This window comes from Rhinopithecus roxellana, chromosome 9, assembly GCF_007565055.1.
Source record: "Rhinopithecus roxellana isolate Shanxi Qingling chromosome 9, ASM756505v1, whole genome shotgun sequence".
Classification (NCBI taxonomy): Eukaryota; Metazoa; Chordata; class Mammalia; order Primates; family Cercopithecidae; genus Rhinopithecus; species Rhinopithecus roxellana.
In genome coordinates, this window is record NC_044557.1 from 132,872,148 (window position 1) to 132,887,512 (window position 15,365).

General features: G+C 35.7%; 1 protein-coding gene across 4 annotated transcripts in view; it reads right to left on the minus strand.

Moving 5' to 3' along the window:
• Window positions 1–15,365, minus strand: part of PREX2 (phosphatidylinositol-3,4,5-trisphosphate dependent Rac exchange factor 2) — a 304,965-nt gene that overhangs the window by 172,715 nt on the left and 116,885 nt on the right. For all 4 annotated transcript variants that reach the window (XM_010371608.2, XM_030938189.1, XM_010371607.2 and 1 more), the window contains exons 13-18: window positions 15,063–15,112; window positions 12,365–12,440; window positions 7,797–7,869; window positions 4,655–4,797; window positions 4,400–4,492; window positions 1,812–1,960 (exon numbers count right to left, since the gene is read on the minus strand). In XM_010371608.2, the coding sequence (XP_010369910.1) occupies window positions 1,812–1,960; window positions 4,400–4,492; window positions 4,655–4,797; window positions 7,797–7,869; window positions 12,365–12,440; window positions 15,063–15,112 (584 nt within the window). The remainder of the gene's footprint in view (window positions 1–1,811; window positions 1,961–4,399; window positions 4,493–4,654; window positions 4,798–7,796; window positions 7,870–12,364; window positions 12,441–15,062; window positions 15,113–15,365) is intronic.

Genomic DNA, 15,365 nt, shown 5'->3' on the forward strand with positions numbered 1-15,365 from the left:
GTTTTATTCAACATTCTTTGCAGTTCCATGGCACAGGTACTCTTATCCCCATTTTATGGATGAGGACATGAAGTTATACACTTAGCTAGCAAGTAGTAAAAGAGAAGCTTGAATCTGGAATCTAGAGTTCTAGACACAGCACAACAAACACTAAGAAGAGTCAGAAGACACAGATTCCTATTCTGCTCATCTAGCAACTAAGTCTACGACTGAGGATTTGCTCCTATTTATCCAATTTTGAAGTTGATGGCCTCGAAGTCTCTAACTGTTGCAATGTCTCTGAGCAGTGGACCAGTATTCGTAGGTTTAAATCGGCGGGGGGCGGGGGCTGGGGGAGCCCTAGGGAGACCTAATGATTGCTTTGAAAGCTACTCCCTTATTCCTTTCCAGACTGTCTTCTTCCTTTTAAATGCCCTCAAAGTGTCAGGAGGTGGGCAACCAGGACAGTCTTCTCCTAGGCAGAGTTGAATAAAGGGAGAGGAACAGACCATAATAAGGTTCAGAGGGAAGACACTGCTGTGCTTCTTTGCTGCCCTCTAGCCCAGTCTTCCTACATTAATAAAAAGTGAGTGTCATGCTCACTCTTTCAGACCTCTTTGTAAACTATTGGTAGAAGCTAAAGCATCTAATTTAATGAATTCACACTGCCTTGAAGAGACTCACTAGGGAGAACCCAGCCCACTGCACTGCACTTTGCCTCTTAAGATAAACACCACAGAAGTACATCCAGCTATTCCTGAATATATATAACATAGTATTTAAACATATTACATATAAATATGTATTTTTACATATTAAAATATATTTAAGGCAGGTAAGAATACTTGTATTGTAATAGGTAGTTAAAATTTAAAAAATCTTGTTTTTGAAGTGCTAAACTTCATTTGCTTTAAAACTAATGAAGTTGCTTATCATGATTGACAAATGATACAAGTAAAATTTAAACAATAATCTTTATATATTATGCTAAGTACTTTGTACCTATTATCTCAATTAATTAATTGGTTAAACAATTCAAGGTGAATCTGATAAGGAAATACTGAACCATTGATGGAAATGATTTGCACAAGAAAAGCCCATGGCTTGCAAGTATATGCACGGTATGTTACTAAAAAGTAGCATACAGAGCATGCTGTCATTTTGCGGGTACCTGATTGTGTATACGTGTACCAATACTTTAAAAACTTCAGTTAATACTTAATTTCAAAAGAATAACAATGGCTATTTATGGGTGATATTGTAAGAAAAAAATATGTCTCCCTTTAGAAGCATTTATATTCTCTACATTTTCTATAATAAACATAACTTTTTTTCTAATCATAGGTAGATAGATAATAGAATTTTTTAAAGAAATGGACAAATTACTAAGCACATGCAAGCATGGATTATCTTACAGTCTTTTGGCATCTCTTATGAGTGTTGAATTACAAATGGTATCTAACCACTTGACAGCACCAGAAATTCTTATAGCTGAACATGGAGAAACACAGTTCTTTATTCTCAAATGTTCTACTAGTTTAGTTTTCTTCACTTATAGTAAAATCCAGTTCAACCCAGACTAGGAAAATTTGGGCAGCAAAAGAAAAGCATTATTTCTACTAAAACTACAGGATTCAAGTAACACTTATTTTAGCATCATAAGCAATGTAGCTTTTCCCATCATCTGTAAACCAGTATTAGTGATACTGGTTAGGTTCAAATGTTCCATGCAATGAGATGCTTAATTCTAAGCATTTACTTAGTTATCTCTTCTGTTTTACTTATCTATGTATAACTTTAAAAAAAAATCACACATAAATCATACAACTTACTCTCTTGGCTTCGTGCTCACAAGAACTCTTAGAGGTTTTCTGCTGTTTAAACATGATTTCAGGAAGCAGTCCACTTCACTGAAAGGTCTCATAAAAACTAGGTCTCCATTAATAGCAAAAATCTTCTTCCCGACTTCCATGCCAGCCATCTAAGAGAGAAATTACAAAAAATAAGTCAAAGTATATTTTAATAAGAAATCTGAGTTTTTCACAAAATCAGAATATGAAAACTTTCAGAGCTTAGAGATTTTGACATTTTAACACACCTGCAGTGTTTTTATACAAATTTACAAAGCAGAACTGAGGATGAGATAACACGGTTATCATTCTCTTTGGCCTAGTTTTAAATTTGAACACAGAACTTTACCAAAATTATCCCCATTTCCCTCCCTGATTTAATATCATACTCCTCTCTTCTGTTATATTTCACTGTTCTTTAGCTTATTTCATCCTTTTAACTATAATCAAATTCCAGGTTAGTTTTTTTACTGTGTTTTCCACCTATAGCCAATTAACGCAGAAAGTGTCAACTTCTGTATCTACATCAATGACACCCAAATATGCATCTCTAGTCTGACATAGTTCAAGTGGCAAGGGAGAAAGGGAGCCTGGAATCCAAAGAGAGCTCCAACCATCAGAACTGTCAACAGTGCAAGCTGCTGAAAAGAGGACAAGGAAGATATTATCCCTCCACACCAACCAGCATGCACTTCTCAACCAGCCTTACTGCCTAAAAACTACCTGCTGTTTTGGTTGTCAGCTAAATGATGAAAACCTGAGAGGGGGCATTTTATTAGCGGCATAGTCAGATGCAGCTGTGCTCTAAGAACATCCTCTGAAAACCCCTGGGAGAAACTATTTCCTTCTCATAGACAATTACTACAAATGGTCATTAGTTGGCCAGGTCCACTAACAGTGCATACAATCAGAGTTATTTTGTTTGAAATTAGTGTGCTGTACAGAAAGCTTTGTCTTGCATGAACTTGTGTTTTGATAAAACAGAGACCTTTGGCATTAGCAGATAGGAGGATGGGTGGCAGTTTACCACTAACTTTAAACAGGTTCAAATATAAATACCATACTTTGTTAATTTTCATATTCATTAAAGATCTAAATATTGAGAAGTTTGCTTGAGGATTAAGTATCTTCCACCCAGGGGCACCAAGGTGAGGACACTTTAAACTAGATATACTTGGGCTATAGCACTGAAAAGTAGGGTCTATGAGGGTGGGGGATTTTGTGTCTTGTTTGTTGCTGTATTCCCAGAGCCTGGAACACTGCTGAGTATATAACAGGCACTAAATGAGTACTTCTGAATGAATTAATGAATTAATGAATGAACGAATGATCAGTAGTTTTTTGTTTAAAAGGCTGGCAAAATTGCCAGGTGCAGTGGCTCATGCCTGTAATCCCAGAACTTTGGAAGGCTGAGATGGGCAGATCACTTGAGGTCAGGAGTTTGAGACCAGCCTGACCAACATGGTAAAACCCATCTCTATTAAAAAGAAAAAAAAAAAAAATCAGCTGGGCTTCATGGCATGGGCCTGTAATCCCAGCTACTCTGGAGGCTGAGGCAGGAGAATCACTTTAACTCAGAAGGCAGAGGTTGCAGTGCAGTGAGCCGAGATCACACCACTGCACTCTAGCCTGGGTGACAGAGGGAGATTTTGTCTCAAAAAAAAAAAAAAAAAAAAAAAAAAAAAAGGCTGATGAAGTGAGAGAACATCAGGAGCATTAATCCAATGAGAAAACATGTCCTTCAGTGATGAAAGTTATACTCACACAAAAGACTGTCAACGGTGATGGGAAAACAGAAGACACGACTCTTGACAGAAAGAAGAACCATCTGCCATGCATAATACAGTGCTACCCTATGCAGTCTCCGTGGGGCTCCAGGTTGGAGTCTGTGATTAGTGAAGCTCCAGGAACAAAGAATGAGCCACTTGGCCTCCAAGAAAGTCAAGAAATTCACAGTTGAAGAGCTCTAGAACAGGGGTCCCCAGTCCTCAGGCTGCAGACCAGTATGGGTCCAAGGTCTGACAGGAACCAGACGCACAGCAGGAGGTGAGCGGCGGGCGAGTGAGCATAAAGCCTGAGCTCTACCTCCTGTCAGATCCGTGGTGGCATTAGATTCTCATAGGAGCGTGAACCCTACTGTGAACTGAGCATGCGGGGGATCTACGTTGACCACTCCTTATGACACTCTAATGCCTGATGATCTAAGGAGCTACAGTTTCATCCCCAAACCATCCCCCACCCTCCACCCGTGGAAAAATTGTCTTCCACGAAACCAGTCCCTGGAACCAAGAAGGTTTCCAGTCCCTGGAACCAAGAAGGTTGGGGACGGCTGCTATAGAATACCCACCATCTCCCAGCCCCTATTATCCCCGAGTGGCCAGACAGGACTCAGCTGCTGCTAATCCCAAAGGTATTCAGTAGACCCTGTGAGTAAGATTATCCAGAGACATTATGTTCAATACGGATAATTTCAAGGCTGATTATCTTTAAAGGCAGATTTCAGTTTGTTTAGAATTTCTCTATTTTTATGTCATGACAACACATTTAAATTAAATTCTAATTTACATTACCTCAGCATTAGATCCCCTTTCTACCAACTTTATTATTGGAACTTTATTTTTGTCTTCTAGCCCAAAGCCATAGCTGCCTTCATTGGATTTAATCTGAAATGCAAAATATTAACATTATTGATAAAGCAACTATGAAAAAAATTACAAGTCTAACAGAGCGAAGTAAGGTGCATCACCATCAAACATGTTTAACGCAGTCTTCTACTAGTGTCTATAATCAAGAAGAAAACTTATATAACATGTCAATAAACTTACCAATAATGACTTAGCTATAACATTTTCCACAACTTTTAAGTCATGTTTCATAAGTCGATGTTTCATATTTGATCCTTCCATTTCCTCATCCGAAAAAAACCGGAAAAGTAGGGGTTCATCTTTGAATTCGCTTTTTTCAAGGACTACAGAAAAACAGAGATTCAACTTATTTCAGCTAATTCAAAAATCGAACTCATTTTGAATAGCAGTGACATTTATAAATTAATACCCGCACCCATAACCTCAATTTTATACTCCTAGGACTAGTTACATTCACAAGTAGCCTTGGGTTTTGTTTTGTTTGTTTTTTTCTATTTCTATAATCTCGAGCCAATGTCTCCTTTCAATTACTTTTACCTACAGGATTTTGAATTTTTTAAAATAAACAGTATTTCTTCTAAGGCTGACTTTTTAAAATTTAACCAAGTCCTTCGCTTTCCAGATTAAAATCCAAATTTAAATAAAAGATTATAATGAATCAAAAAAATGCATGAATCCAAAACATAGAAATTTATGGTGTTTTCAATTTGTAGTAAACATTTTAAGCATGTTTTTAATATCTCACACAATCATGGGAAAATTCAAGTGGGTTAAGTGTTGCCTTCTGTGTGTGAACAACTCCCATTGTGTTCACTTTTGTTCCAACACTTCAAACCAGAAATATGTCTTCTGGGTGAAATGTGATTTTAGTTTCCACGAATTCGTGTTTCTTTTCTGTTTAAAAGCAATATTCTCAAATAACATTATTTCTAAAAGGTCTGGTTTTTCCCCCTTATCTGAACATTAGTATTTTCCCCCAAATCCCCTAAGATTCTTGGAATGCACTGATGAAATAAAGTTTATGTTTTGTTAGTATTTTTAAAAATAAGGCTAAATACTGATACGAAAAATTTGTATTCAGTGAGATCCTGACAGCTGTCAAGATACTTTACAAGAAAAAAGTTCTCTATTTCTTATTTATCTGTCCTTAATACCTTGAAGGTTGATTCACTGAGCCAGAGACTAAAAGAAAGTGATCCCAGGGCACAGCAGAAAAAGTTAGGTTTTGTGATCAGACAGGCCTGAGTTTAAATTCTAGGTCTGGAAGTGAGATAAGAAAGTTACTTAATCCCTCTGAGTTTCAGTTTCCTCATCTGTAAAGTGGGAGCAATAAAATCTTCTACATATTGTTGCATAAAACCAAAATGAGGTAATAACTATAAATAACTTGGCGTATAGTAAGCAGTCAAAAGGGACAGCTATTTGGTTTCATTATTTTTACAGAGTTCCAACAAATAATTGTTGACTGGATGAATGGCTTTATTGATCTTTGGTTGAAAGACTGGATGGCAACATGAGTTAACAAATAAAATTATCAACCACAAATTTAAAAAAAACAGAAGCCATAACTAGCAATAGAAGTGAGAATCTATTTTATTGTTATTATTTTACATTTTTGTTGAGACGGGATCTTGCTATATTGTCCAGGCTGGTCTTGAACTCCTGGGCTCAAGCAATCCTCCCACCTTGGCCTCCCAAAGTGCTGGGATTACAGGCATGAGCCACTGCGCCTAGCTCAGAACCTATTTTAGATTGACTTAATGATCTAAGCATTTTCCCAAAGCTCACTCAACGTTTCTGCTACAGCTGTTTCCCTCCACCAAACTGTCTTTTAAAAGGAGCATAATAGGGCATCAACAAAGCCAGGCATGAGCCACACTGTTCATGCTTTACCCACAGACTTTTGTATGAAAAACTTTTGATGTAACTCAACATTTTGTAATAAACTCTAAGATAAAATTACTGTGTGTTGGTACTTTAAAGAAAAAAAAAATTGAAACTTTTGCAGGTTTTCAGCTTGATATTATAGGTTTAATCCTCTAACATGATACAATTTCTTCCATTCATAGTTTGTTCTTCAAGGACCAATATTTCTCCAGGACAACTCACAGAGTGATCTGGAGATAGGGAAACAGGATGGAATTTACCCCCAAAAAATGATAACCATGGATCTTCTCAAAATCACTGTAACCTTTGCTGTACTTCCTTATTCATAAAAATGTAAAGATATTCTGAAAGTAACTGACAAATAGGTGTAAGTGCTATCAAATATATCTTTATAAGCATATTATATTAATAATTTCAAAGAGGCCAGGCATAGTGGCTCACATCTATAGTCCCAGCACTTTGGGAGGCTGAGGCAGGCAGATCACTTGAGGTCAGGAGATCGAGACCAGCCTGGCTTGGTGAAACTCTGTCTCTACCAAAAAATACAAAAATTAGTTAGATGTGGTGGCATGCACCTGTAGTCCCAGCTACTCCGGAGGCTGAGGTGGGAGAATCACTTCAACCCACGAGGCAGAGGTTGTAGTGAGCTGAGGTCACACCACTGCACTCTAGCCTGGGTGACAGAGTGAGACCCTGTCTCAAAAAAAAAAAAAAAAAAAAAAAAAAAAAAAGAAAAGAAAAGAGATGACTGTTTGGATTGGGTTTATGGATCCTATACGATGTTACAAATAGGAAAAGCTTACTCTTATTACCCTGATAAATCTAAGAACTTTATTTAAAAATTCTTGTTTGATGACTTACTTGAAGTCACCCCAGGGCACAACAGAAAGAGGTTTTGTGATGACTTACTTGAAATCATCAAACAAGAAAGAAAATTAACATTTAGTTATCAAAAATAATTTTTTCCTAGAGACCTATAATTTTGTTCTCTGAGGTAATTTTAACCATTTTTTCTTAAAAATAACAGTAAATAGTCAACCACATATGCTGTCATTTAGTCACTCTAATACATACTGGCATTCAAAATAAAACCACAAGTCTAATCTGAAATAGTCTCAAAGAGGTTTACAAGCTTAAAAACAAAACAAAACAGAAAAACTTCTAACTCAAGTCATTGCTCCTCTAGAATCAGCATAGGCTAGAAAAATAGGATAGAAGTCATGGCAATGGGTAAATAACAGCAATTAGACATAGGAAAGGCACCAGCAGTGAAACTGAATGCAGTTGTGATGACCCAACCTGAACCCATAGCAAGACCCAGACAGTCTTGCTGGCTTATCTCCAAACGACCTCACTGCAGCACTGGGTGTTCCAGTATCCTAAGAACCAAAGTGATGAAATACATCTGTAAGCTCCCAGGGTAAAAAATCCCTACCATGGTGCATAAATCCATTGTCACAGAGTCCAACGCCAAATATCATTGCCTCTTCTCTGGTGCGGCAATCTCCCTGTTAACCGAAAAAGCACTATGGGAGTTAATAGGCAACTAAAGGCTTTGTGGCTGCTTTGCTCCATTTAACATTCCCAGCACCAAATTCAGACAAAGCTTCGCTTATAAAGCACGCATTGCTTTATAAGACCAAATGCATCTAATTGTTACAGAACATTCAACTGATTATGAAAACATTTTCTTTTGGTATTAAGTAAACCAAAGATTTAATATTTCTTAAGAAACAAATATACTTTATTATACACAAAACTACATAAGTAACAAAAATTTATTGCTACTGTAAATGATGGCTGCTATTTCTTAGATTCGATTTCTAAGATTTTGTATTCCAATAATGCAACAGGGAAATATCCTGTAAATTGACAACACAGTAATTAAACAATCATTATGTATGATCTCAGTCACTAACCATTCCCTTCCACCAAATGGCCTTGCCCTCTGAGGACCCCTGAAGAAACCTATATTAATACGATGACCTGTAAGACCTCATGAGTAAATCATTTGGCTGAGCTAGCAAATACAAGCTTCTCTTTCATTATTTTGCCAAAAAAAATCACATCATTTAACTGAATCCAACATAATAGCCCAAAGTAACCTTTTTCTTTTGGTTTTTATTTATAAAACATCTATTTTATTTCTTTAAGTATGGATCCGTGTATATGAACACGCACGCGGTGTGTGTGTGTGTGTGTGTGTGTGTGTGTGACCTTAGAGTTGTATTGTCACAGTTTAAGATGCTTTTTTCTCACATATTATCTCATTTTTCCCCAGTCCTATCTTTTAGCACTTAGGTATATTACCAAATCCATTCCCTCCTCTCTGCCTTCTATTCCATTTCTATTGTCAATACCCTCATATGGTGCTTCTTCCTCTCTCTTCAAAATTACCATAATTTTTTCTGGACTCTTTCTAACATATGCTGTTAAACAATTAAACTTTTTTTTTTTTTTTAAAGACGGAGTCTCACTTTGTCGCTCAGGCTGGAATGCAGTGGCTTGATTTCGGCTCACTGCAACCTCCGCCTCCCTGGTTCAAGCGATTCTCCCACCTCAGCCTCCTGAGTAGCTGAGGAATTACAGGTGCACGCCACCACACCCGGCTAAGTTTTGTATTTTTAGTAGAGATGGGCTTTCATTATGTTGGCCAGGCTGGTCTCAAACTCCTTACCTCAGGTGATCCAACCACTTCAGCCTCCCAAAGTGCTGGGATTACAGGCATGAGCCACTGCGCCTGGCCAGAATTAAACTTTCTTACACAGAAAGCTCGGTTCCAAAACTTCAAATAGACTGTTCTTTTGGAATAATAATGTACAAAAATTCTCTGTTGGGCTTTTAAAACGTTCCATATCTTGGTTTTATGCTTCTTCTCCAGCTTCACTCTCCAAAGCTCAACTCCATACCTCATGCTGTAGGCAACTTGGCCTCCCTGCTGTTGCCTGAAGTCTGTGCTCATTCTTCTGCTTTCACGCATGTAATTGTTCACAGCTGCAATGCCCTTCTCTTTACCCTCCACTCACTCACATTCTACCTGTCTATCAAGGAGCAAAATAAGGGTCCTACCTCATGTTGTGACAAATCCAACCCTCACTAATCCTCCTAAGAACTACCAAAACACTTATAATCTGTAACTTCAGACTCTGCATCTGGCCTTCTTCAAAAATCAAGCTGTTTTGTAATTTTTATGCATTCATTCGAAAAATAGTTATTTTTTCTACATATTGTGCCAAGTGATAGAAAAAAAATATTAAACCACTCAAGCACAAAATAATTCCCTGCTCTGAAGTAATTCAAATCTAGGGTAGGATTTGGTCATTAAAAGGTAAGTACCTTACTAATAACCAATTTAATCCATATTCCCAATGAAGCTGACATACCTGGGGATCTGGGACCACAGAAGGTGACCCCGAGCCTAGGCTAGATAGAGGATCTGGCAAGGCTTCTTGGGGGAGATGACGCTGCAGCAGAGCCTTAGAGGGTACATGAAATTTAGCCCAACTGACTAACATCACCTGAAGGCAGAAATCATGACTGCTTCCTGCTTTGTTTGTATATTGCATCATCAAAGCTGTTGCTCGAATATTAAACTTACAAGAAAAGCTTCTTTAATAATCACTGACATTTTGTTGCTTTATTTGATTAATTATTCAAATGAAACACTGACCAGACTAATATTATTCAACATAATGGTGTAAAAAACATAGCCTAACATGTTCTGGATTTCCTGCGCTTTTTAACAATCCTACTTGTGCCATACCATATGGACCTGGTGAGCATTTAGAAAAAGCACAGTAAGATGGCATGGATGTGAAGAAGCAAGGTATTATTTACTTATGAACTATGAGTGACCCAAACCCAAATCACAATGTACAGGAATTGAATGATGTTTTAAAGGTACATTACTGTACATGCCAAGTAAGAATTTAACTTTGTGAAATAGGGTATTTTATTATAAACCATTATACTATAATAAAAGCAGTGCAACAGTGAATGAAAAATGTATTCAGAAAAATACAACACTCATTTTGTTTTCCAAGATGACATCGCATAATATATTGCAGAATAAGAGAAAAACTATAGGATCTAGAATATACTCCAATCATAGTAGAGCCAGTTTTTTCACTCTGTGTTCTAAAACCGTCCAAATCAATTCAGTGTCTTGGTTCATACTGGAAATTCAGTATTATCATTTCAGAGTCTTGGTAGAAAGAGACCCTTACTTTGAAAACAAAAAAGTAACAAACAAACAAAAAAAACCTCTTCTTCGTGTTAGATTAGGAACTTTAACTTGTTGTTCTCTTATCCTTCCATTACTATTTCTGCCTTTTCCAAGGCAACCTATGTGGTCCTAATCTGAAGTTAAGCAATCAGAGTTGATTATGTTGATACTTACATTAGGATGTTTTACAATATCAGAATCATAAAGTTTCAGTGATAGAAAAGAGATGGCATGTACTGCTATTGCAGTAAGCAGTAAACAGTTGTAAAAACTAAAATCCATAGAGATTGAGTGACTTGTTTGAGTTTTTATAACTAGTTACTAGCAGAGCTGGCATCAGACACTAGGTTGTGTGAGTCCCAACCAATGCAATTTCTATTATGTACAATTTCTGCAGACATTGTCATAATAAATCACAAATAAAAACTGATGAAAAAAAAATTGCTGCTGGGCGTGGTAGCACAAATAAAAACTGATGAAAAAAAAATTGCTGCTGGGCGTGGTAGCTCACACCTGTAATCCGAGCCCTCTGGGAGGCTGAGGCAGGTGGATCACTTGAGGTTAGGAGTTCTAGCCGCCTGGCCAACACGGTGAAACCCTGTCTGTACTGAAAATACAAAAATTAGCCAGGTGTAGGGGTGCGCACCTATAATCCCAGCTACTCGAGAAGCTGTGGTAGGAGAATTGCTTGAACCCCAGAGGCAAAAGTTGCAGTGAGCCAAGATTGCGCCACTGCACTCCAGCCCAGGCAACAAAGTGAGACTCGTCTGAAAAAAAAAAAAAAAAAAAAAAAAAAAAAAAAAAAGATCAGGCGCAACATTTATATTAATTAGAAAAATTAGTGTATTCTTCTGTTAACCCGTGGAAAGAAAAAGTGCCAAAAAAAAGTTGATACCTGATTTCCTGAGCTAGAATTTTACAGGTTTACTCAGCATCAGTTTTCGCTTCAAATACATTTTCTTTAAGTTTCTCACATAATCAACACATCATACAAGTTCACATGAATTCTAGAAATTCTAATTTCTATGTGAAAGTCCAGCTCCAATAATGAATATAGAAACCAGTTCGAATGACACACGTTGACCACAGTGTTATGAGAGGCTCTGATGCTAGAAAAGCCACTGAAGATATAAATTGATGTTTTATCTAAAGGTAATTGCCAATATTTACGCTTTTGAATATTTGAATAATTTATAGTTGAATGTCTGTTATGATGGACTGGATGCCCTAATTTGTTTTAACTTAAAAGCAAATGACATTTTCTCAATTCTAGCAGTCAGCATCTAAATCCTGAGATGCAGGCCAACGATAACAACAGTAAATTCCTTTCTTTTTTAAAATGGACACAGGCAGATATTAAAGTTCATTATCAAAACACAATTATTTTCTAAAGGGGAAAAAGGCACAGGCATTAGAATAACTTGCTAGCATTAATAAACAGATACTTTAAAACAAAATGTAAAAACATAAAAAAATTGTGGTAAATGAGCATAGCTATTCTTCAGATTCTCAAATTAGTGTTTTTTGATGGATCTCATCTGATATTTTAAAAACAGGAACATCTTCCTTTTGAGAAACAGGATAACATAAAAGTGAAGTTTGAGGATTCTAAAATCAGATTATCTAGGTTCAAATCCTAACTCTGCTTACTATTAGCTGTATGTACTTATTTTTTTAAATACCTGCTACAGATGAAAAAGAGTAAAAGTACTAATTCCCATACTCAAAGTTTAAAGCAGCAACAAGTGAAACTCAGCAACTTCTATTTGTCTATTTACCTGTGCAATTAACCAGTCTATCAGTTTGTTGGCCATAACCACAGATTTGTAGGTCCTTAAATGGTAATCTTTATCTCTACGAAGGAAAAAATAAAAACAAAAAAACAAAAATTAAGCAAGGGAATACGTGAGCAGAAGAAAATATTTTCATTTAGTATCAGTATGCAACAGAAAAGTTTACCATTGTAACCTGAGTTAATTGCCCAAATTACATGCAAATAAGAGAGGTTTATTATGCATGTAGAACACCTGAAAAATCCTCCACCAGCTTATACTAAGAGAAGATACCCACAATGTTACCAAAACAGGACATCTCTTCTTTCACATTTTCTTATATCCAAATAGATTATTACTGCTATATTAGCTGGAAATAATTTAGTTGGAAATATAGTAAGTCCACACTTAACACTGTGGATAGGTTCTTGGAAACTGTGCCTTTAAGTGAAATGAAATACTGGATGCTGCAGAAACCTCTTATTTACATCAATTAGCCTGTGGCAAAACTGGTTTCATTCTACATCATTTCACTTAAAGTTGCAGGTTCCAGGAACCTATTGATGACATTAAGTGAGAACTTACTCTACAAAATCATATTAATAAAGTAATAATAAAACAGAATTTCTTCTCCTTAAATCACAATAGATTATACTAAAATTCTCAAAATCTGTAAAGAAATGCCTTTTATTCCTGCTCCTGAAAGCTCCAGGAAGGCTGGATTTGCACTACAGTATTATTCACACAGCTCTGCTGTAGTGGAAAACAAGCAGTTCTGTCCTAAAGTAGACACACTGAGAACTTGTTATTCTTTTTGCCTGATCAGTTCACGGACATAGTGATACCACATCCCCGGAGAACCAAGAGGATCACTGGCTCTCCACCTCAGACTCTCTGTTCAGTAGATTTCCCAGAACTGAGAAACCATTCAAAGTTCCGTTAGATACCAACCAAATTTCATGATCAGAACTGAATACCCAAGGGCAGAAATTTATAATTCATTTATTTTCCAGACCTGGATCATAAAAGAATGAAAAAGTGACAGTCTTTATAAAATGTTAAAAATTCCAAACTGCGAAAGACTTGAAGTGACTAATAATTACTAGTTACATTCATTATTCTTTAAATCTGTCTCCATGTTTCTCACACTTCATCACCCGTTTCATCGTGGTTTCCATAAGTATCGTAAGAAGAAAAAGTGTAGTCTATTACAGACCACATGCGAGTCTGCGGCTCTTCATGCTAAGTAACTTTTCTTTTTACAAGCTGAGTTCGCGCATATTAAAAGCATGACTATCACACATTCCTTCTGTTTTATGGGGTTTTCCCATAAATTTTCTCTTGACAACTCAAAAACAATTCTCATTTTTAGCCAAAGAAAAATTCCTTATCAGCTCTTACAGATGCAGCTTTCTTGATAAGAAATCTCATATGGCTAAAACATATTTTCAGAATACATTTTTGCCCATATACACAGGTTACATGGTGCATTAAACATTCTTGTTTTCTCTTAGTTTAGCAGAAAAGAATTTTTAAGCACCCAACTGCTATTGAGTTAACTACTTAATATTAAGTTATCCAAAATATTTATGGGTATCTATGACAGAATTATGGCAGAGTCAATAAATATTTATTCCTTTTCACCTTTTTTCCAGTTTGTGAAGCTTAGTTGTGAAAGTAGATAGGACACTTTCAGGATTTGTGGGTAAGATCCTGTTTTCTCCTCCAGGACCTGCAAACAGTGTGTTCTCTATGCAGTATAAGTGGGCATTCCAATACACTTAGCAACATCTGGAATCTTTATTTTTTTAAACTCTGCATTTTCTTGGAATTACAAACCAAAATGAAAAATAGAAACACTAAACATTTGGATTTTATAGCCAAGATTGAAAAGCATTTTTATCTATTCTGAAAATGGTACACGCATATTTTGTTGTGGACTATGATTTAGTCAGTAATTTCCAAATAATATTTGACCATTTCCAATTAGTTTAACATTCTATCAGTTAAGGTATATCAGTGTACATTGCAAAAGTACAATTTCCTGAAGATCTCCTCTGTCAGTCATCATAATACAAACCTCAAAGTTTTCTATTGTCTTTCTAAAGAGATAAACTAAAAATTTATCCTGATTCCTCTTTTAAAACAAGTGTGTCTCTTCAGAAGGAAAAACATGATAAAGAACAAAATTATAAAATTATACTTATTAACTTCAAAATAATTCTTAATTTCCAAGTACAAGATCTTTTCTTGGGGAAAAAAAGATTATGAGGAGGAAATATTATAAAATAAAATACATATTCAATATTTGATTATACAATTTAATTTAAAAAGTTAATATACAAGTAATAATAATGACAAATATGTAAACAGTATTTCCAAATCCTCTCCCAACCAATCAACTTTTATTTATTAAATATTAACTGAAAGTGGATTATTTCAAGTGCATAATTTACTATGAACTAATGGCAAAATAATTTTAGAAATCATAATAAAGTGTGGGAAACACTGTATAATTAGAATCTCAAGAAAATGTAGGGATATTTTACAATAAATTATTCCTTAAAATAATATTTTAAAGTAAAATTTTCACTTTTGAAAAAAAAAAAAAAAGAGGCAACAAGTTCTAGCTGAGTAATATTTACCTAAAACACAGTACAAATATTTCCATTTAAGTTTCCCAGAACTTAAAAACCAGACTCACCTTATCACTGGAGTAAAAAGGCTATGAAGACGACAATATAATCTTACACCCTACGTAAAATAAAGAAGTATCAATAACGAGTGAGATCACCCCAAGGGACACACACACATCAATGAAATTTTGAAGTAACAAATTAATTCACTGTCAATATTTGAGAATCATCACAAAATCTAAACCAATTTAAAAATTATTCAAATGTCATGATACATCATAAAATAATATTGTTTAAATCATTAAAAATAGGATTAAAATTATGCTATAAATTCCTCATATATGACATACACATATACAAAGGTTTTTCTA